Source organism: Oncorhynchus nerka, linkage group LG4 (genome assembly GCF_034236695.1).
Source record: "Oncorhynchus nerka isolate Pitt River linkage group LG4, Oner_Uvic_2.0, whole genome shotgun sequence".
Classification (NCBI taxonomy): Eukaryota; Metazoa; Chordata; class Actinopteri; order Salmoniformes; family Salmonidae; genus Oncorhynchus; species Oncorhynchus nerka.
The window spans coordinates 65056872-65080038 of NC_088399.1; the positions used below are offsets into that span (position 1 = coordinate 65056872).

Consider the following 23167-nt stretch of genomic DNA (forward strand, 5'->3'; position numbering starts at 1 on the left):
ATCTACAAAGGAGTTTCCCCCCTGTGGTTAATGCAGCTCGTGACGTCATTGTTTACAGAGTGGTCACAGATGTACAAATATTTTGCTGTGGTAGTACAAGAGGAAGTGAAGTGGAGGAAGCGAATTCAAGATAGCGAACGAGGAGACAGTGGAATGTAAATAGTATGGCTGTCAGCCAGCGAAGCTCGTTAAACGTTTTCTGTTGATTGGGCCAACAACAGTCTAAATTTCACTACTTTTTTTGTTGTTGTTGCCATTTACGCTGTCAACTGGCTTCGTGGTAAGTTATTTTATTTTCTGCTGGTCAGCTAACGTTAGCTAGCAAGCAAGCTGCCAACAGCAGCAAGATTCTCATTGCCGGGTAACGTTAGTGATGGGCGTTATCAACTTCTGAGCGTCACCACGAGGCTATAGCCAGCTATAGGACAGTAGTCAGTTCTGGTGCTAGTTGGCAGATGCAACATTTTCTAGACCGGCTTTATAGTTAGCGTTACCTTCTCAGTATTTGGTCAACCCCCAGGGTCAGTCCTATAACATAGTTAGAATAAGAATTTGTGTTATTAGAGAATAAGTTTTTCCCCTGACTGATGTTTTTCTTGCAGGTATGGTACAATTTTTTAAAGAATATGGTTACTCGAATTCACCAGCTGATATTTTCAGACGAAGCTAAGAAGTCAACCATACCGCATTTGATATCCTAGAAACATACTGAGTCATCCATGTCACGAGGCAAGGGACAAGCTTGACCAGCTCCATCTCCCTTGTAACTTGTCCATCTCTCTGGTGTATTCCATTGTATAGTCAGGAAAAGCACAACTTTTATAACCAGAGAAGTTGTGCCTCCCCCAAAGATAACTTTGCTCTAGTTTGCAGCTGTAGCTACAATGGAAAGAGGCAGTGCTGAAAATTATCTGTAAGATAATTGTACTTTTGTTAAGGTTAAATTGAGATATATATATATATATATATATTGTGTAAAGATCATTATCTTTTGTTAGAGGAAATCTTGTAGAGTTTTGTGAAATCCACTCTGTCTTACAGTCTGAATGACATAAAACCGACAGAGCGACTGTGGATTCTGCTATAGCCGTCCATCAACCCTGTTTTGCAAACTAAGGACACTGTTACTCAGGAATACCAGGGAACTGATTGTCGAGTAGATTTCCCTCAAGATTCACCTAGAAGGTCACTGCCAACTTTTAAAGCCTTGAATATTGTTAATGTAAAGGGCTGAGTTTGTTTTTCTATGCTTATACAGCCTAAGCCTGAAGTAGTCTTTACCGACGACTTGGCCTTATTTTCTATTGATTAAGGGCTACATTGAACATTACCCGGCTATGGCGGATTCTGAGATAGTCGGAGGAGATCTCCTGAGCGTTGTCAAAGATGACTGCTCTCTGACAGAGGCCATTTCTGAGGAGGGTGGCCATGCACCAGGGTCCTCTGTAGCTAAAGAAAGCCACAAAGCAGAGCCCTTGGACTGTGAAGATTCCACCAAAGTCCCATCAGTCAAGACCCCAATTATGGAAGCAGAAGGTTCTGGCAAACGCAGTGGAACCGCACTCACGCCAGCCGCCACGTGTGCCGTCATGTCTGAAAACGGCACAACAGAAGACGCTCAATCCACCGCGCAGAGCCAAACTCTGACCGAAGTGAACGGGGAGAGCTCAGAGGCCATGTTTGGAAGGTCGGACGAGAATAGCCAGTCGGCTACAAGCGACTCTCCCTCCTTCTCCATCCGCAGCCTGGAGTTCTTCGAGGGCAACACCGGGAATGACGAGCCATTGTCGTCCTACTCTGCCCTGGGCGACGAGGGCCGCTCCCCCTCTGCTGACGTCCCCGGCCTGGTCAGTGACGTCCTGGCTGCCGCAGCCACGGGAGGGGCCACCGCCGCCCCAGAGCCCATGATGCCGGCCTACTACTTTGTGAAATGGATCACCTGGAAGGAGAAGAAGACACCCATCATCACGCAGAGTGAGAACGGGCCCTGTCCCCTGCTGGCCATCATGAACACCCTGTTTCTGCGCTGGAAGGTATTGTTGGACTGTAGAAACAGCTATATAGGACTAATGGGGTCCATGATTACGCATCTCAGTTGTCTTAAGTGGTTTTAGGCCTACTTCATCTGCACTGATCTCAAAACATATGATAGGGTAAAGCAGTATATTATAGGACTATTGGGGGATTTTGCATTCACTGGTCTATTTCTTTTCAGATCAGTGCAGATCAATGGAAAGAGCCCAAAAAAGGAGGCTACTTTAGACTATTGAGACGCACGTTGCAAAATCCTCCAGTAGTCCTAAAATATACTGCTTTACCCTGTCATATGTTTTGAGATCAGTGCAGATGAAGTACTTAAGACAATTGAGATGTGTAATTGGCCTTAAGGTGACTGAGAATAAGGGTGAGGATGACCTGACACGGGCGTGAGGGAAGTTTCTAGAAACAGGAATTACAGGTTCACGTTAGGGTGTGATGAGCCGTAGTTGAGAGAACACCAAAGCCTTCTGAATCCTATAATCTTGTTTGTACCATCAACATCTTTCAAAATCGACCCAACACAGAATTTACGTTTATAAATGTCAGGATGGCAGCTTCAGAGAGTCTATTGTTTAATGAACATTGGTCAAGAAAAGTGCTTACAAATTATAATCATGTGTGATTTGTCTTCAGGCCAAGCTACCCGCCCAGACAGAAGTAGTCACCACAGAGGACCTGATGGCTCACCTTGGTAAGAAACAAGGAAGTGTATTGACTGTGCTTCCATACAGACTTTGTTACACTGAAGTTATTGCTTTGTAACTTCCAGTAAACAACACATTTTCCTACATTATTCTGAGGTTGTCATGAACACATGAAAATGCAACCAATGCATGAAAATACGAGTAACTAAAGAGACTGCATATTATCAGGCAGTAAATTAAAGATCATCACAGGCCCTATGCTCCAGGAGCCAAGGGCTTAAGTCATTGAAATATCTAGCAAATTGAACAAGCAGTCAACTTTGACCAATTACCATGGAGAAATACAGTGCCTTCAGAAAGTATTCACGCTCCTTGACTTTTTGTGTTACCGCCTGAATTTGAAGTGGATTAAATTGATATTTTGTGTCACTGGCCTACACACAATACCCTACCATGTCAAAGTGGAATTGTGTGTTTTTAGAAATGTTTACAACTGAATTAAAGGGGAAAATGCCTTGAGTCAACAAGTATTCAACCCTTTTGTTATGGCAAGCCTAAATAAGTTCAGGAGTAAAAATGTGCTTAACAAGTCACATAAGTTGCATGGACTCACTGTGTGCAGGAATAGTGTTTAACATGATTTTTTTTTTTATGACTACCTCATCTCTGTACCCCACACATACAATTACAGTGCATTCAGAACCCTTTTACCTTTTCTACATTTTGTTACCTTACAGCCTTATTCAAACTTTTGATTAAATCACAGATGGTGGGGATTTAATACATTACAGCCTTGTTCTAAAATGTAACAAGTCCAAGGGATCTGAATACTTCCCGAATGCACTGTATTGGTAAGGTCGAGAAGTGAAGTTCAAACAGATTCATCCATGTAGACCAATGCCGTGCGAAGATGGGCACCTATTGGTAGATGGGTACAAAAAAAACGCTCAGTCACTACAAAGATACAAGTGTCCCTCCTAACTCAGTTGCCGTAGATGAAGGAAACCACTCAGGGATTTCACCATGAGGCCAATAGTCACTTTAAAACAGTTTAATTGCTGTGATAGGAGAACTGAGGATGGATCAACAACATTTACATTACATTTAAGTCATTTAGCAGACGCTCTTATCCAGAGCGACTTACAAATTGGACAACATTGTAGTTACTCCACCATACTAACCTAAATGACACTGTGAAATGAAGCCTGTACAGAATCAAAATATTACAAAACATGCATCCTGTTTGCAATAAGGCACTAAAGTAAAACTGCAAAAAAAGTAAACTTTATGTCCTGAATACAAACATTATGTTCAGGGCAAACACAACACATCACTGAGTATAACTCCATATTTTCAAGCATGGTGGTGGCTGCATCATATTATGGCTATGCTTGTCAGCGGCAAAGACGAGGGAGATTTTTGGGATAAAAAGAAACGGAATAGAGCTAAGCACAGGCCAAATTCAAGAGGAAAACTGGAAGACAAGTTCACCTTTCAGTTGGCCAGTAACCTAAGACACAAAGCCAAATATACACTGGAGTTGCTTACCAAGATGACATTGAATATTCCTGAGTGGCCTAGTTACAGTTTTGCCTTAAATCGGTTTGAAAATCTATGGCAAGACTTGGCTATCTAACATTGCTCAACAACCAACTTACCCAGAAAGACTGTACAGCTGTAATCACTGCCAAAGGTAAATATAACATTTATTGACTCCGGTGTGAATTGTTATGTAAATTAGATCTTTATTTAATTTAATACATTTGCGAACATTTCTAAAAACATGTTTTCATTTTCTCCTTATGGGGTATTGTGTGTGTAGATGGGTGAGAACCTATAATCAATTTAGAATTCAGGCACAACGAAGTGGAATAAGTCGAGGAGTATGAATACTTTCTGAACGCCACTGTATATCATAACACGCATTTCTGTTTGGTCACTCACTGTCTGAGAACCACAGTACCCATTTTGTTTTCATACTCCTGCAATTTGCGTTTCTGCCACAGGAGAGTGCGTATTGTCCATCAAACCCAGGGAGAAGGCTGAGGGAATGGAGCTCAACTTTCAGCAGGTAAACACACATCTGTCCACTTGGCTTATTTGTGACACTGTCGGTCTGTGTCTGAATGTTTTTCGGAAGCTGCGCTAGCATGTGTGTATTTGTGTTTGGACGTGTGCGTCTGCAGGTGCAGCTCTGTCTGTGGTCTACCTCACAGGAGGTTGGTGGCACCTTTTTACTTGGGGGGGGGGGGGCTCGTGGTAATTGCTGGTGCGGAATAAGTTAAATGGGTTCAAATAAATCAAACAAATGGTTTCCGTGTGTTTGCCTTTCCATTTACTCCGTTCTGGCCTTTATTATGAGCTGTCCTCCCCTCAGCAGCCGCCACTGGTCTATCGTTTTGTAGCTGTGTGCACAAAATTGTGGGTGTGGTTGGGTGTAAGTTTGTGACACATTTTTAAGGGGAAGTGGAGTTCACAGCAGAGGCAGAAGCCTGTGTCATCAGTGCTAAGTCACACCAGCTGCCACTAGAGTACCACAATAAGCAGTTTAGGGAACAACAAGGATTCAAAATTACTGTAACAAAAATGTACAGTAAGGTGTAAGCATCAAACAAATTGGTGGCAAGGTAGCACCTCTTTTAATTAGCAGCTCTTTAATACAAAGTGACTTCTGAGTCAACCCATCTGTTTGGTATGTGTGGCTCATGCAGGAATCAAACCCATGTTTTTGATGTTGTAAGCACCATGATGCAACCACCTGGCTCTGACACACATGCAGTTCAGAGCTAATCAATCTGGTTCCTTTACGGGTGAACCCAATTATTCGACTGGTCTATAGGCTGTTGTTCGACCAATTTAATTTTTTTTGTCGAGCAGTAGTGTGCATGTACAGTTGAAGTCGGAAGTTTACATGCACTTAGGTTGGAGTTATTAACTCGTTTTTCAACCACTCCACAAATTTCTTGTTAACAAACTATAGTTTTGGCAAGTCGGTTAGGACATCTACTTTGTGCATGACACAAGTAATTTTTCCAACAATTGTTTACAGACAGATTATTTCACTTATAATTATAATTCCAGTGGGTCAGAAGTTTACATACACTAAGTTGACTGCGCCTTTAAACAGCTTGGAAAATTCCATAAAATTATGTCATGGCTTTAGAAGCTTCTGATAAGCTAATTGACATCATTTGAGTCAATTGGAGGTGTACCTGTGGATGTATTTCAAGGCCTACCTTCAAACCCAGTGCCTCTTTGCTTGACATTATGGGAATATCAAAAGAAATGAACCAAGACCTCAGAAAATAAATTGTAGACGTCCACACATCTGGTTCATCCTTGGGAGCAATTTCCAAATGCTTGAAGGTACCACGTTCATCTGTACAAACAATGGTACACAGGTATAAACACCATGGGACCACGCAGCCGTCATACTGCTCAGAAAGGAGACGCGTTCTGTCTCCTAGAGATGTACGTACTTTGGTGCGAAAAGTGCAAATCAATCCCAGAACAACAGCAAAGGACCCTGTGAAGATGCTGGAGGAAACAGTTGCAAAAGTATCTATATCCACAGTAAAACAAGTCCTATATACATTTTGGAGAAATGTCCTCTGGTCTGATGAAACAAAAATAGACCATAATGACCATCGTTATGTTTGGAGGAAAAGGGGGAAGCTTGCAAGCCGAAGAACACCATCCCAACCTTGAAGCACGGGGCTGGCAGCATCATGTTGTGGGGGTGCTTTGCTGCAGGAGGGACTGGTGCACTTCACAAAATAAATGGCATAATGATGAAGGAAAATTATGTGAATATATTGAAGCAACATCTCAAGACATCAATCAGGAAGTTAAAGCTTGGTCGCAAATGAGTCTTCCAAATGGACAATGACCCCAAGCATACTTCCAAAGTTGTGGCAAAATGGCTTAAGGGCAACAAAGTCAAGGTATTGGAGTAGCCATCGCAAATCCCTGACCTCAATCCCATAGAAAATTTGTGGGCAGAACTGTAAAAGCATGTGCTAGCAAGGAGGCGTACAAACCTGACTCAGTTACACCAGCTCTGTCAGGAGGAATGGGCCAAGCTTCTGTGGAAGGCTACCCAAAACGTTTGACCCACGTTAAGCAATTTAAAAGGTAATGCTACCAAATACTAATTGAGTGTATGTAAACTTCTGACCCACTGGGAATGTGATGAAAGAAATAAAAGCTGAAATAAATCACTCTACTATTATTCTGCCATTTCACATTCTTAAAATAAAGTGGTGATCGTAACTGACCTAAGACGAGGAATATTTACTAGGATTAAATGTCAGGAATTGTGAAAAACTGAGTTTAAATGTATTTGGCTAAGGTGTATGTAAACTTCTGACTTCAACTGGTATGTATGCATACATACATACAGTGCCTTGCGAAAGTATTTGGCCCCCTTGAACTTTGCAACCTTTTGCCACATTTCAGGCTTCAAACATAAAGATATAAAACTATTTTTTTGTGAAGAATCAACAACAAGTGGGACACAATCATGAAGTGGAACGACATTTATTGGATATTTCAAACTTAACAAATCAAAAACTGAAAAATTGGGCGTGCAAAATTATTCAGCCCCCTTAAGTTAATACTTTGTAGCGCCACCTTTTGCTGCGATTACAGCTATAAGTCACTTGGGGTATGTCTATCAGTTTTGCACATCGAGAGACTGACATTTTTTCCCATTCCTCCTTGCAAAACAGCTCGAGCTCAGTGAGGTTGGATGGAGAGCATTTGTGAACAGCAGTTTTCAGTTCTTTCCACAGATTCTCGATTGGATTCAGGTCTGGACTTTGACTTGGCCATTCTAACACCTGGATATGTTTATTTTTGAACCATTCCATTGTAGATTTTGCTTTATGTTTTGGATCATTGTCTTGTTGGAAGACAAATCTCCGTCCCAGTCTCAGGTCTTTTGCAGACTCCATCAGGTTCTCTTCCAGAATGGTCCTGTATTTGGCTCCATCCATCTCCCCATCAATTTTAACCATCTTCCCTGTCCCTGCTGAAGAAAAGCAGGCCCAAACCATGATGCTGCCACCACCATGTTTGACAGTGGGGATGGTGTGTTCAGGGTGATGAGCTGTTTTGCATTGTTGCCAAAAAGTTCAATTTTGGTTTCATCTGACCAGAGCACCTTCTTCCACATGTTTGGTGTGTCTCCCAGGTGGCTTGTGGCAAACTTTAAACGACACTTTTTATGGATATCTTTAAGAAATGGCTTTCTTCTTGCCACTCTTCCATAAAGGCCAGATTTGTGCAATATACGACTGATTGTTGTCCTATGGACAGAGTCTCCCACCTCAGCTGTAGATCTCTGCAGTTCATCCAGAGTGATCATGGGCCTCTTGGCTGCATCTCTGATCAGTCTTCTCCTTGTATGAGCTGAAAGTTTAGAGGGACGGCCAGGTCTTGGTAGATTTGCAGTGGTCTGATACTCCTTCCATTTCAATATTATCGCTTGCACAGTGCTCCTTGGGATGTTTAAAGTTTGGGAAATATTTTTGTATCCAAATCCGGCTTTAAACTTATTCACAACATTATCTCAGACCTGCCTGGTGTGTTCCTTGTTCTTCATGATGCTCTCTGTGCTTTTAACAGACCTCTGAGACTATCACAGTGCAGGTGCATTTATACAGAGACTTGATTACACACAGGTGGATTGTATTTATCATCATTAGTCATTTAGGTCAACATTGGATCATTCAGAGATCCTCACTGAACTTCTGGAGAGAGTTTGCTGCACTGAAAGTAAAGGGGCTGAATAATTTTGCACGCCCAATTTTTCAGTTTTTGATTTGTTAAAAAAGTTTGAAATATCCAATAAATGTCGTTCCACTTCATGATTGTGTCCCACTTGTTGTTGATTCTTCACAAAAAAATAGTTTTATATCTTTATGTTTGAAGCCTGAAATGTGGCAAAAGGTCGCAAAGTTCAAGGGGGCCGAATACTTTCGCAAGGCACTGGACATGCATACATAAAGTTATGGCTTAAGGACAACAAAGTCAAGGTATTGGAGTGGCCATCACAAAGCCCTGACCTCAATCCCATAGAAAATTTGTGGGCAGAACTGAAAAAGCATACATACATACACACACTTATTTATTTTGCACGAGAAACCGGTCTTCTTTGCCCCCATCTCAGCGAACTAGTCCATTGCGGATGCCGCAGGGATGCCACAGTCCAAAAAGAAAGGGAGTGTGGCTGCACAATGCACAGCTCTCTCCCGCCCATTTGTGCACATTCATTGTTTCATAACTTCATTATGTGAATTGTTTGCAATTGATTGTTAGTGTGTCAATTCCCCATTTACATAGGGTATATCACCTGTAGTTAATTTACCAGTAATTGCTTAAATTTCTAATCTACAATGTTTGTTTGGTTACGTTAATGCATTCAATATATTATTATTCCAGTATTTTACTGTTCTCATTGTTGGAGTGGACACATTGTTTGCGGAGTTCACAACCTATGCTACACTTGTGAGAAACAAGTTATGGTTTATTTCATTCCATTTACGAGTTCTGTCAATTTTGTCTGTCTTTTGTTTGGTGCACTCCTGTCAATGTTGAATAAGGACACACCTGATTACGCATAGAAGTAGGTCTATAGACTACCTGGCCTGCTTGCAAATGTAGGCATATAAATGTGCCCATTTGGTGTTCGTATTTCTGATTGGCTTAATGCACCACCACCTGTGGGGGTTCTCATGTGAATGTTCTCCTCAAACAGCAAGCAAACAAAGTATTTTTACATCCATTGAGTGACAATTCCTCAATGTATTTTCAAAATCTTTCCAGCTCTCTCCCTTTCGATAACCACTCTGGGAGAAAGGGACAATGTCATGCTCTGATCCAGTGGAAACGTCTTAAAATAGGCCTAACTGATAACTTCTTATCGCTTGCTCAAATTTTCTACAGCTGTGTCTGTCCGAGCTCACTGGTACACTAAACTCCTAAGGGCCCAGAATATTTTCTACAATGTTGCAAGGACCTTCAGGCCCAACCCAAGCTAATAGTTGATAGAATGTTTCAAGTTCATTGCAGACAGTCCATGCCTATTTTTGTCAGGATATTTTCTACCTACAGGCTGCAATGCTTTTATATGCTTTTTTTAATTATTTTTTTTACATAGCCCAGTTGGGAGTATAAGTTACTTTTTAGGTTTGGATTTGGATATAATTTTCATTAACCACATGAATGGTTTTGAGATACGAAGACGTTTTTAGTATAAATGAAAATGAAAACCATAACTGGCACGCAGATCGGTAGAAATGGTAAGATAAATTGCCATTCCACGTTTTAAAATTGACTAATCGATTGGTCAAAAGAACTGACTTCTTTCGGTCGACCAATATTTTTTTTAGTAAGGGAAAACCCTAGGTTCATTTTTCATTGCTAAACTTTGCTCAGTTTCACTCAAACACCATATTGTAGGAGTCGACAGTGACAGACATTTTTAGGTGTGGTTGAGAGTGCAGGTCTCTTGGAAACATTAACCTGCACATCCACTTAGCTTTATCCTTCAGCATTCTCATACCTTACATGTCAATGGAACTGAGGTGTAAACCATATGAGAAAATGATTTAGGAACAGGTGATACTGGACTTCTGTGCAACCAACTCTACATTGTGTGCAAGTACGATTCCATCTCAACACAAAATATTAATTCAAATGACTCTTAGAAAATGGTCTGATCTTCAATTCTAGACGTTAACTCTCGAAATCGACTGTAATCGACTCAGTTTCCAACATCTGTAGTTTTCTAATATGCATCATGTTCTATCTTTGAATCCGCAGAACATGAGCGATGCCATGGCAGTTCTGCCAAAGCTGTCCACGGGCCTTGACGTCAACGTGCGCTTCACAGGCGTATCGGACTTTGAGTACACACCAGAGTGTATCGCCTTTGACCTGCTGGATATCCCGCTCTACCATGGCTGGCTGGTGGACCCTCAGGTAAGCGACATTTGAAGAACATGTGAAGGTGAAAGCCCTCTTTTCACAATTCATGCCCCAAATCCCTTTGTTTTGGGCTTCAGTTTCAAAGTATTTTCTTTCTCCAGAGCCCTGAGATGGTGGCAGCGGTGGGAAAGCTAAGCTACAATCAGCTGGTAGAGAAGATCATCGGCTACAAGCATTCGGAAGACAGCAGCCGTGTCAGTGAAGGTACAGGACCTTCTGAATCCTTACTTGACATAAATCCTTACTTGGGGCGGCAGGGTAGCCTAGTGGTTAGAGCTGACAAGGTACAAATCTGTCGTTCTGCCCCTGAACAGGCAGTTAACCCACTGTTCCTAAGCCGTCATTGAAAATAAGAATTTGTTATTAACTGACTTGCCTAGTTAAATAAAGGTAAAAATACATTTGAGTTGTCACCAACCCTTGTCCTGGTGAGCTACAGGTGGTGAAGACTTATGTTCAAGCCCAGCTCTAATAAACTGGTTTTATTGATGTAGGTCTTGATGGGAAGTTGATCATTTTATCCCAATTGCATTCTGTTCACTTGGCTGTTTCCTCTGTAATGCAGCTATTCCCCTTACTCTCTTGTGCTGGTACTTCTCCGTCTCAGGTTTGGTGGCAGAGCAGTTTCTGGAGTGCACAGCGACCCAGCTATCGTACCACGGACTTTGTGAGCTCAACACTAAAGTCAAGGAGGGCGAGCTGTCCGTATTCTTCAGAAACAACCACTTTAGCACCATGATAAAGCACAAGGTGCGTGTGTGCGTGCGTGCGTGTTGGTAAGGGAATTTACCAATGGCTCAATCTATAGAGTGCAACATATAGAACCTTGCAGATAGAAATGGCATATATAGATAAGACTGTATTCTACATGACAGCGGCATGTAGCACGTTCTGTAACGTTCCCTCAAGCGCCCTGCAGTAGCACAACATTTTCTAAAATGCTGCCCCCCCCCAGTGAATGACTTCTAACCGTTGACCTTGTGACCCCACAGGGCCACCTGTACCTGCTGGTGACAGACCAGGGCTTCCTGCAGGAGGAGGGGCTAGTGTGGGAGAGCCTACACAACGTGGAGGGCGACGGCAACTTCTGCAACTCAGACTTCCGCCTGTGCCACCCGCCCCAGAGGAGCGTCCTCGTGACACAGCCCGACAGTCTCACGCCCCAGCAGCAGCAGAGACAGATCGACCAGGTCAGTGACCATTTTGTTTGAGGATACCTGTTATTTGAGAAGTACCCAGATACAGTGGGCAGTATCCAATGTGCCACAGAGACAATCTCCATGTCTTCTGCTGCAGCTAGATACTTAAGGGTTTTTATGTGTAAATCTGCCATGCTGTCTGTATCTAACGTGATCCTAACTTGAGATCTGTATGTACTGTAAATCATGCATGGATGTTAAGGATTTCAGCCTCTATGCACATTTCCATGACCACATTCACTCACCCCGTGGTGTATGCTTGGTTGCCAGGACTACCTGGTGGCCATGTCTCTGCAGCAGGGGGTGGCCCCGGGGCCCCTCAGTGACCTGGACCTGGCCAGACGGCTGCAGGAGGAGGAGTACCAGAAGCAGCAGCAGCAGCAACAAGGTCCCTCCCAGGCCCCAGCACAGCAGGTAACCAACCACACTATCAAGACATTTACTAGAAGGAAAGATGGTGCCCTCTCTAGGCTTTACTTCAACAGTATGAAAGATGAACACAATACAACAGTATAGACCTGTGATATTCAAAAGTCCAAGGGGAACTGCAGTTGACTTCCCCATTAATAAAAATTTAAAAAACAGTTTTGAGTAAATGTATTTTCTTTTAATTTGGATAAGAGATGAATGTTATGAATTTAAGGTTATTTTTAAGATTGTCGTTAGATGTGGGTTTGCAAAAAAAATTAGGTCCCCTAGAAATTCTGGCTGAAAAAATGGAGTCCCCGCTGAAAATGTCTGACTGCTGGTATAGACAATTGGTAAAGAAAGTGTCCCCTGGTGCTTTTTCTATCACACTACAATTTATTTGAGCAGAAAATGGACTCATTGCATTCTTTCACCACGGTGCAGTGCTGTACTTTTCTGGTACTAGGTTAAAAGGCAACTTTCTGCTATCTTTGATTCACAAACGTCCTACATAGCAGCTTGTCCATTTCCTGTATGAATGTTTGTTTTGCTTCCAGGTGAGACGTCAACTGGCAGCCAAGCCGGGAGGTCAGAGGAGACGGGAGAAAAAGGATGATTCCGACTGTGCCATATTATAGCGACACCTAAACTTACCCTATTCCCCCATGAGCCTGCACTTCATTGCATTAAGCCAACCCCTAACACATACACACACACACAGTTAGGGGATTGTGCCCCTGCCATCTCAATGCCAAACTCACCCTTCACACTAAACCTTGAGGTTGTACCTCCCCATCTCTCACCCTTGTTCTTCTTTGAACATCCAGGCCAGAAGGTGGCAGTACTAGTCCTGCTTTGCTAGACCTCAGAACAGAATCTAAACGTGAATTGAGGCTGCAGAGAGGAAATCCAATGCAGTTGGTTGGTTACAGCAGAGAATCATAACCAAGACACGTCACAACCCAGGTAGAGTCACACATCAGGGGTCGTCTTCTATTCAGCTATCACTGCCCCTCTTGAGAAATATGAGCGAAGTTTGTAACTGTGATCTGGTTTGGTTTCTATGGCAACGAGGCAGACAGTGGTCTGATTTTGTAGACAGAAAGTGAAGGTCTAAATTTAAAGGGAAGTCACTACAGCTCTGACCAACTGATGCATCTTAATTGATGATGCAACTTTTGAAATGGCAAAAAAAGTTAAATTAAGAGCACAAAGACAACCCCCCTTCTCTGCTACCTTCTCGCCCTAGAAAGATCTGTTTTTAAGCAAACTGTAGGGTAGTTGTCATCTGACTCATTTAAGCCATGATGGAAACTCGAGTACATTCCTGTCCTATACAGAACAATGCACAATTATGCCTGGGTCGAGAAGCGGGCTCTGCAAGCCCGACAAACGAACGAAGAGATGGCCGTTTTCCCCAAAGTCCTATCTGCTAGAGTAAGCATGGGCTTTTCTTTCCCTGTCATATAGTGTACTATGCTGTAGTTAGTAGCAGGGAGGAATTATGCAGAAGTAGAATGGTATGGGCAGTGAAGGGGATCTGCTGGAGCATCTTTTGTGGATGACTTTTGAGATCATTGGAGGGTTAAAGATGACTATATGGGAATAAGAGTCGCATTAAAGGTCCAATGCAGCTGTTTTGATCTCAATTTTAAATAATTGAAAGGTAAGAATTTTAAATGGTCAAAAAGAATCAAATAGCTTCTTAGGAAAGAGCCATTTCTGGAGCAAGAATTTTGATAGGACCGTTTATCTGCGAGTGGTCTGAGTGGGGAGGGGAAACCTGAAAATTAGCTGAGAGGTTTGGAACGCTTTCTTATTGGTCTATTAACCCATTTCAGGCAGGCCCAAATGTCATCCCAAAACCACAGGCTAACATTTCTGAATTTAACAGTATTATTCCAACATCAGTGTGGAAATATAATATATATATATATATACTGAACAAAAATATAAAGCAACAATTTCAATCATTTTAAAGAGTTACAGTTCATGTAACGAAATCAGTCAATTGAAAGAAAGAAAAAAATTAGGCCCTAATCTATGTATTTCACATGACAGGGCAGGGGTGCAGCCATGGTTGGACCAGGGAGGGCATAGGCCCAGCCACTTGGGAGCCAGGCCCAGCCAATCAAAATGTTTTTTTCCCCCAACAAACGGGCATTATTACAGACAGAAATTCTCTAAAATGACATTATTGTAGAGAAATTAACATAAAATTCTCTGGCAACAGCTCTGGTGAACATCTCTGCAGTCAGCATGCCACTCAACTTGATACCTCTGTGGCATTGTGTGTGTGAAAAAATGCACATTTTAGTGGCCTTTAATTGTCCCCAGCACAAGGTGCACCTGTGTAATGATTATGTTGTTTAATCAGCTTCTTGATATGCCACACCTGTCAGATGGATGGATTATCTTGGCAAAGGAGAAATGCTCACTAACAGGGATGTAAACTAATTTGTGCACAAAGTCTGAGAGAAATACGCTTTTTGTGCGAATGCAACATTTCTGGGATCTTTTACTTCAGCTCATGAAACATGGGACCAACACTTTACATGTCGCGTTTATATTTTTGTTCAGTCTACATTTGTTCAGACAGGTAAATCACCTTTTGACTGCACTGGGCCTTCAAGCAAATCTGGTGCTTAAACCAACTATGAGAAGTCTGCATTTGATTTACATTACTTAGGAATAAAGTTCTGGCAGTTAATTAAGTTTTGAGATGGTCGGCTATACAGGGCCTTTTGAAGTAGCTTTAGGGGGAGGGGCTTTCAGCAACACTACAGAAATAGGCCACACCTTGACGCCAACTGTTAATCGTCACCACTTCTTGCTTTGAATTTAATTTGTCATGTCAGTAAAGGAAAATCTAAACAAATTATCATGGTGTTCAATGACTCATTTGTTGTCTGGTAAATATCATTAATTACTTCACATAATCGACTCATACAACCAATCCTTCAAGTCCCTTCTAGGCCGCCTTGAAACACCATATCTTTGATGCCTCTTTTTGTTCTCCTGCCTCTTGCTTTATTCTGATTTTTCCATCTTGTTAACTTTTTCTGCTCCATCTTTGAGAGAGTGAGATATACTGTGTACAAAACATTAAGAACTCTTCATGACAGACTGACCAGGTGAATCCAGTTGAAAGTTATCCCTTGTTGATGTCACTTGTTAAATCCACTTCAATCAGAGTAGATGAAGGGAAGGAGACAGGCTAAAGAAGGATTTTTAAGCCTTGAGACATGGATTGTGTATCTCAAATCAGACTATTTGTCACGTGTGCTGAACACAACAGGTTTTGCCCTTACAGGGAAATTAATATTTACAGGCTCTAACCAATAGTGCAAAAAGGTATTAGGTGAACAATAGGTAAGTAAAGATATAAAAACAACAGTGAAAAATAACAGTAGCGAGGCTACATACAGACGCCGGTTAGTCGGGCTGATGGAAATAGTATGTACATTTAGATATGGTTAAAGTGACTATGCATATATGATGAACAGAGAGTAGCAGTAGCGTAAAAGAGGGGTTGGTGGGTGGCGGGACACAATTTGGTTAGCCAATGTGCAGGAGTACTGGTTGATCGGGACAATTGAGGTAGTATGTACATTAATGTATAGTTAAAGTGACTATGCATATCTGATAAACAGAGCAGCAGCAGCATAAAAAAGGGGTTGGGGGAGGCACACAGTGCAAATAGTCCGGGTAACCATTTGATTACCTGTTCAGGAGTCTTATGGCTTGGGGGTAAAAACTGTTGAGAAGCCTTTTTGTCCTAGACTTGGCACTCTGGTACCACTTGCCATGCGGTAGTAGAGAGAACAGTCTGGCTGGGGTCTTTGACAATTTTTAGGGCCTTCCTCTGACACCGCCTGCTGTAGAGGTCCTGGATTGCAGGCAGCTTAGCCCCAGTGATGTACTGGGCCGTACGCACTACCCTCTGTAGTGCCTTGCGGTTGGAGGGTGAGCAGTTGCCGTACCAGGCAGTGATGCAACCATGCTCTCGATGTTGCAGCTGTGCCATTTCAGAAGGTGAATGGGCAAGGCAAAAGATTTAGGTTCCTTTGAACGGGGTATGGTAGTAGGTGCCAGGTGCACCAGTTTGAGTGTCAAGAACTGCAACTCTGCTGGGTTTTTCACACTCAAATGTGTCTTTCAGGGTTTCTAAGGCAGACATCTGTAAATAGGATGTATATGGAGATGCTGTAAACTCTCAACAGTAGCTCTTAAACATTGTACAACAAAGAACAATATTTGATTAGCCAGACTGGGAGTGTGGGAAAAGGTCTAGAGAAGTTTCTGAGCAGTAAGAGAGCTGCTTGTGGATTTAATACATTGAACTGTACGGATTAGAATGTATTTATAACTTGTTTATAAAGAAGTCTATTACCTCAGAACGGATCTTGCGCCGTGTGGCCTCCGGCTCTCTTTGTTGCTCGTCTCTCTTGAGGAGCCAATCATTAGTGGCACTCCTCATGGAGATCTCTATCTTCCTCGCCATGTCTAATTTCTATTTTTCTGGAGTCTCAACTCTTCCTTGTTCTGGCTTACAGTCCAACTCATGGGTTAGCCTCTGATTCTTTTCTTCCATTGTCAGGGTCCAATGTAGAAATTGTGATAAATCATTGGAGGTCCTTCTGTAGCATCATTTGGGGATTATGCCAGTTCTCCATCTGGTTTTGGACCTCCTTCTGGCTCTCCAACTCCGATCTCGTTGATTTCAGCTCTGTTTGCAATGTCTTCCTCCATCCTCTCAGAACTTCAGGTGGCAATACATTTCTTCTCCCTCTATCGCCAAGCTCGTTATCTTTCCATACTACATGTCGTTCTCCTTCTCGGCGATCTTCATTGTTGGCGCGCTCTCCTCTCCACCCTTCATGTTCTTTCTCTTCATCGCCTCTTTTAGAGCCGTTCTGTCTATCTTCTGCTCTCCCTGAGAAGGGAGTTTGGCCATCGTAGTGAGAGAATCTTACTTTCATCCCTGTTGTTTTGTATCCATCTGAGAGGGATTGTGCCACCATGGAGAATATTTGATGTCTTGACACCTGAAATACATACACATGACCACCCTCATTTACAGCCTCGGGCACATAACACACTCACACAAGACCAAGTCATTCGGTAATGTAGCCTATTCCTATTATCACACATTTACATGCTGTATTAACACACATAGTACACTCTCCGTTTGTTTTACCAGGTGATGCAGCTCTGCGGACAGGTCAGGGTTCTCAAGTCTGTCTCGTTGTCCAGAACCACATTTTCAAAGTCAAGAGAAGTTTATATTGCTGTGTTTTCTGAAAATCTATTGAAAAGTGATTTGTCTGTTCAGTTAAAGGCTACTTACACGGGGCCGTCTGGTCCGAGAACCTTTTTTAAAATGATTTTTATTTATCGGACTTATTTTCCTAGTTAAAGGTTAAGAACAAATTCTTATTTTACGATGACGGCCTACCCCAGCCAAACCCTCCCCTAACCCAGATGACAATGGGCCAATTGTGCGCCACCCTACGGGACTCCCGATTACATCCGGTTGTGATACAGCCCGGGTTCGAACCAGGGTCTGTAATGACACAGCAGTGCCTTAGACCACTGCGCCACTCGGGAGCCCTGGTGTGTTCTCACCAATGGCGTTCTGTATAGAGGGGCCATTTGAGGAATTTTGTAGGGATATTACAGCAGAATTTTTCCTTACAGTGCGCCTACATGGCTCTCCGCCTGTCTTATTTTCATCATGAGTGGAGATCTGGGCCACCGTAGTAACAGAATTGTTTACCCCTCCTGACCCTCACATACCTAAAACACACATGAGCTCCCTCATTTATAGACTCGGGCACATACACACTTGTAATATCCATATATCATCATGTTATAGTAGTTCACCCAGTTAGTGTGTTAACTGTTGTGGCCTTCAGGGCTCACTCTCAGGGTTAGCCTTGCTTTCCACAACCACATTCTGAAAGTCAAGAAAAGTTTTAGATTTACAGGTCTTTCAAAAGATTTGCAGTCTGTCTGTCATTCTCCCTCATCATTTGATGAATTCTGTATATAAATGTGCAGAGTGGAATTTAATTTAAATCTATCGTCTCTGATATTGGACTCAAATCAAGAAAAACAGCTCCTATTAATGAAAGACAAAAGCTTCAGGTAGCCAAAAATGTCCAAGTCCAATCAAGACTGTGTTTGTTGGAAGAATGCTGAACTTTGACAAAGAAGTTACAACCGTAGAATTAAAGTCATTGGCCGAGTTTACACAGGCATCCAAATTCTGATATTTGTTCACTAATTGGTCTTTTAAACAAAGATATTTTCACATCAGATTTGGTTGGTCGAACGATCAGAATTCGGCTGTGTGTAAAACAGCCATAGTAGCATCAGCACTGCAAATGATTAGTATCACTGTAAAAGAGCTGTAGAGGACAGGTTGTCATTAAATTTGCTACAATTCATATTCAGTTGATTACAATATAGCCTGCCATAGCATCACTACATATTAAAAACAGAATTAACAAAGTCTATCCTTGATGCAACTGAAAACAGAAATCTATTGCAACACATTACTAGTTTACTGGGTGTATATGTATTCACATGACTCGCATTTTATTCAATTATATATCCAAAATTCCCCCTACAATTTATCAACACATGTTAAGAAAACCAAGAAAATATTCAAGAAAACAACTTTCCAATTTATTGAAGGAGTCATGCATTTAGGCAACATGATACAAGGTTCGTCTCTGTACCATGTGTATGAAAAGCGAAACATATAATTAGGAAGATTAAAGTGTTCTGATACAAAAGTGGGCAATATTTCTTCCCCTGTACATTCTAAAATGTCTTTAGTATCAAGGACGAAGGACTTGTTAATTTAGTCGAATAAATGCTTTGCTTGGTGTTAGCGGTGGACCAGTTCCGTCTAAAACCACGTCTCTCTGAGGGCACAATGTTCAGAACTTAAAAAAGGGCAAAAAAAAACTTTCCATGTAGAGCAGACATTTTTCTGTTCAGAACAATAGTGTGATCTATACATTATCTGGAGCAGTCTGTACCTATGGACAAGCATTTAGCTGGTGTGACACTGGACAAAGACACAATTCTGCTTCTCCATGGTTCAGAATGGGAGAGAACATCAACGGGGGTTTGACAGAACCCACTCCGGTAAAGATAAAAATGCACTTGAGTTATTTACATCATTTTACAGAATAATGTTAGGGTTGGAATAAATGAAGGGGAAAGGCAATGAAAGTAGTATTTACTGAAGAGTAAGCAGGAAGTGTTTAAAACTTTTGATCAAATAAACTTCCTGGGTACATGACCTGCACGCCTTTGTCCCAACTGTTGCATTGATAAAAGTTGTATGTCTCAAGGCATTGGTTTGCTCACATGACTCATTTGAGTTCTCTCTGTCATTTTTGCTATACACAAAAGCCACCCACCGACAACACAGCTTTCAAACATAAGCAGGTAATATAAGTTATAGGCTATCCCAGCACGTAGCTTTTTCAAACAGCTCTCTTCAATACTGAATACATGTTTGTGTTTAAGAGAGCAAAAAACTCAAAAAAAAATCGGTTTAGTAGAGAGTATCATATTAAAAAAAACATTCACATATCAAGGAAGTTGACTTGTGATAATGAGCTCATACTGTTCAAAATAAGGAGAAATAAAAACAGACAGAGGAATGAAATCACTCCCATTATTTACATTGTCTGCTCAAGGACAACCCTCTCTCTGGATTGGCCCGAGTTAGTCACAGGAATGCATCTGAGAGCCAACGAGAGAGGGACGTGTTGAGCATTCGTTAAATATGCAACCTTAGTTAACATAACATACAATAATAATGCGTTAACATACACATTTAGTTAGAGATGAAAGACAAACATTAGTGGAACATCAATGTTGAGTTTTTTTTGCATAAATCCATTGCAATTGTTTTATATATGTAACCACAGGTAGCCATTTTGGTTCAACATAACTGTCAAGTGCATGAGGCTCAACATGACACTAGCGTTCCTTCAAGTATGGTGGCTTTAAGAGTGACACTAGCAAAGCAAAGCCCTACATGATGTATGTTGGCATGACACAGTCTGTTGAATATACAGACTGTCATGTGATGATAGAGAACAGTCCTTTTTATTCATGGTATTTCTATCTGTAACAGTAAGTACAGATGTGCTTTACTGGATGAGAACCAGTTGTCTGAAACCCAGATTGAAATGAAACTGCTCCTTTTAAGGATGGAAAGAAAAACACAACCAGCAGCTTCGCTGCATGCTTGGACCCCTAAGAAGAGACGTGTTGGTCCTAGTTCAAACTTCCAGTTCAAAACAAATCAAACTCTTGGAATAAAGTGTTGTTTTCCTGACAGATAACACTCATACACCCATGGTTTTTAATAGTCCTTCCCTCCCTCTCTTTGGGCTGGCTCATTCTTGATGACCACAGAATTTTCAGAGAAGAAGGGAAATTGTCCATTAGAAAACCTGTCTTGTGCTTTCTTTGTCGTTACATAGTGGCTTCTCAAAGTCCATTTTGCTCTAAGAACAATGGAAAATAAGTACATATTCGATATGTACCTCTGATTTGCTCTTGCAGTTGTCCAATCTGAGAAAACGCTTCTTGGCTCCTCTGAATTTACACCACGCCCTCTCCCACATTGCCCCTCCCCTTTTCAATGAAGTACCTCCTCCAATATTGATACTTAATCGTTTTCATGTGTGATTTGAACTGTGCGTTATGCCTCTTTTTTTAAACCGTCAATGAGGTAAAAGTCCTATGGACAGGAGGAAGGAGGTGCAGTCTCCCCCTCCACAAGGCCAAAACAAGGAGGGGGGAGGAGGGGGGGAGGAGTCTAAGACAAAGAACATATCAAGTTTGCAAACAAGTCCTGTAGTACTAGTCTATACAAGTCCTGTAGTACTAGTCTATACAAGAGTCCATTTTTGTAGATGTGCTGCTATGGCAAGCACATGTTTGAGTCCATATGCACATGTTCGCCACCATCTGTATGTGTGTGTGTACATGATTGCTTGCTCTCCCATGTGGATGTCCTATGTGGTTGTGTCCCGGTGTTGAACTGTTCACATGATGCCGTTGGTGAAGTACTGGAAGCCGTCGTAAAGCTTGGTGGTGATGGAACGCATGGAGCCATCCACCATCTGCTCCACCAGCACCTGTAGCTGCTCCTCCGTCAGGCTCATGTGGAAACGCTCCTTCAGGTAGCGGATGGTGCTGGAGCCATGGAAGCAGGGCAGGTGGGAGCCTGGTGGGGGAGGAGAGAGGGGAGACGGGAGTTGTAATAGCAAGACCATAAAAGAAACCAGACACAGGGCAGAAAGATCATGTACATGGAAACGGCGACACCCTGACCATGCTCATATACCGTTTTAGCAAACAGTACCTTGCTGCATGATCTCCACTATTTGGACCACTTTCTCCATGTGTTTGCGAGCAGCTATCAGGCCCTGGAGCATCAGCACCTTGTAGTAGTTGAACATGTCTCCATCCAGGCCTCCCATCACCTGAGAGAGAACCGCAGACAACAGAGTGGACTTTTTACACATGCAAAACCGACAGGTTATGCAGATAACCAGCAAACTCAATGTCGCTAATAGCATCTTTTAACACACCAACAAATATATTTATGTAGTGAACATTTTGAGATTGCTAACTCAATTGTTAGGCAGCTTAGCTGTATGAGCAATTCCGGTTTACAGTTTTATGTGACAACGCACATTCACTCATTTATTTGACTCACATCCACAAATTCGCTGGTGAGCTTAAAAGCAGAGGTCTCAAAGCCCAGGTTTCTGGGTGAGCTGGACAGGATGAAACCAAAGTCAATGTGGATGATGTGGCCCTCAGAGTCCAGGAGGATGTTGCCATTGTGTCTGGAGAAAGGAGTCGAGAGAAGGGGGAGTGAGTAAAACATATAGGAATACAGGAGAGGGTGGGATGTGGTAGTTTATCACACCACAAAAGCAGTGTTTACACAGGCAGCCTGTGTAAACGCAGCCAAACATCCTCAACGATGCAGGAAGTGGAGAGGGGAAATAGAACAGGGGAGTAATAGTACTAGTGAAACTAAAGGAGGGATGAGAAGGGAGGGCTGCCCACCTGTCTTTGACCTGCAGTAGGTAGCAGATGAGGCTGTAGCCGGCGCAGCTCTCCACAAAGTTGCGCTGGGCGGTGAGGAAGGCCTCGGTGGTGTAGCTGCCGTGCTCCTGCAGGAAGTAGTCCAGCAGAGACAGCTGGCTCTGCTTCCTCACCTGGAGCACAGACACAGCACTCCATTAGAAATGGCAACAAACACGGTATTCTGTACAAAATAGCTATTGATAATAGTGCAGGATCAAACTGTTACTTATATTAACAGAATCTTCTCAAGAGGGCAGTCGTACTGAATCACATAGCTAAACAACTTGGGCAGCTTTGTCATGACATTTCAAGTGGGGTCCATTTAATTGATAAAAATGCGCTCACCTGGTGCAGAGAGACAGCGTTCAGCACGGGCTCAATCATCCCGCTGTCCGATGACATCACCAGGATTTTATAGGGCTTGATCCACAGGGGGACACGCTCCTGCTCCCAGATGGACTGGAGAAGAAGGGGGAGAAGTGGAGCGCATTAGCCGGGGAATGCTAATAATAATCCATTATTAGTATTATTATAGCATTTCTGTGGAATGGGACTCGACTATGGAGGGTCACGCACCTGCAGCTGGCTGAGCACCTGGAAGGCCAGTAGCTCCTGCCTCAGGTCGTCCCCACACTTCACGATGACCGACAGCAGCCGCCAGTTTGGCAGGTGACCGTAAGGAGAGCCCTCCCTTATCCGCCTGAGGGATGGAGAGAGAGAGCGGGAGGAAATAGTGAGACACAG

At 42.5% G+C, this 23167-nt stretch overlaps 2 protein-coding genes across 5 annotated transcripts in view; one reads left to right on the forward strand and one right to left on the reverse strand.

Annotated features, from left to right (window-relative positions):
* Positions 1-81: 81 nt before the first annotated feature.
* On the forward strand, positions 82-15164 carry LOC115128436 (ubiquitin carboxyl-terminal hydrolase MINDY-1-like). 4 transcript variants are annotated; one of them, XM_029658282.2, is made up of 11 exons: positions 83-280; positions 603-913; positions 1042-2033; positions 2674-2731; positions 4691-4755; positions 10512-10670; positions 10778-10880; positions 11284-11426; positions 11669-11866; positions 12146-12289; positions 12841-15164. In XM_029658282.2, exons 3-11 carry the CDS (start codon positions 1338-1340, stop codon positions 12919-12921), a joined length of 1647 nt encoding a protein of 548 aa, XP_029514142.2. In that variant the 5' UTR covers positions 83-280; positions 603-913; positions 1042-1337; the 3' UTR covers positions 12922-15164. The 4 variants fall into 4 exon arrangements, with proteins under 4 accessions (XP_029514145.2, XP_029514142.2, XP_029514143.2 ...); XM_029658285.2 differs by lacking the exon at positions 603-913 and having other exon boundaries at positions 82-280; positions 1314-2033; XM_029658283.2 differs by lacking the exon at positions 603-913.
* A 3790-nt stretch (positions 15165-18954) lies between these two features.
* LOC115128437 (phosphatidylinositol 4-kinase beta-like) overlaps positions 18955-23167 on the reverse strand; it is a 30052-nt gene continuing 25839 nt past the window's right edge. The window contains exons 7-12 of the mRNA XM_029658286.2: positions 23000-23123; positions 22769-22882; positions 22403-22554; positions 22044-22176; positions 21687-21807; positions 18955-21548 (exon numbers count right to left, since the gene is read on the reverse strand). Coding sequence (XP_029514146.1) covers positions 21367-21548; positions 21687-21807; positions 22044-22176; positions 22403-22554; positions 22769-22882; positions 23000-23123 — 826 coding nt within the window. The 3' untranslated portion in view covers positions 18955-21366. The remainder of the gene's footprint in view (positions 21549-21686; positions 21808-22043; positions 22177-22402; positions 22555-22768; positions 22883-22999; positions 23124-23167) is intronic.

Excerpts from the sequence above, each read along its gene's own strand:
- LOC115128436 (XM_029658285.2), top strand. The coding sequence starts at position 1,338 with ATGGCGGATTCTGAGATAGTCGGAGGAGATCTCCTGAGCGTTGTCAAA. Across the intron at positions 2,034-2,673 it reads CCCTGTTTCTGCGCTGGAAG|GCCAAGCTACCCGCCCAGAC; the intron begins GTATTGTTGGAC and ends ATTTGTCTTCAG. Across the intron at positions 10,671-10,777 it reads GCTGGCTGGTGGACCCTCAG|AGCCCTGAGATGGTGGCAGC; the intron begins GTAAGCGACATT and ends TTCTTTCTCCAG.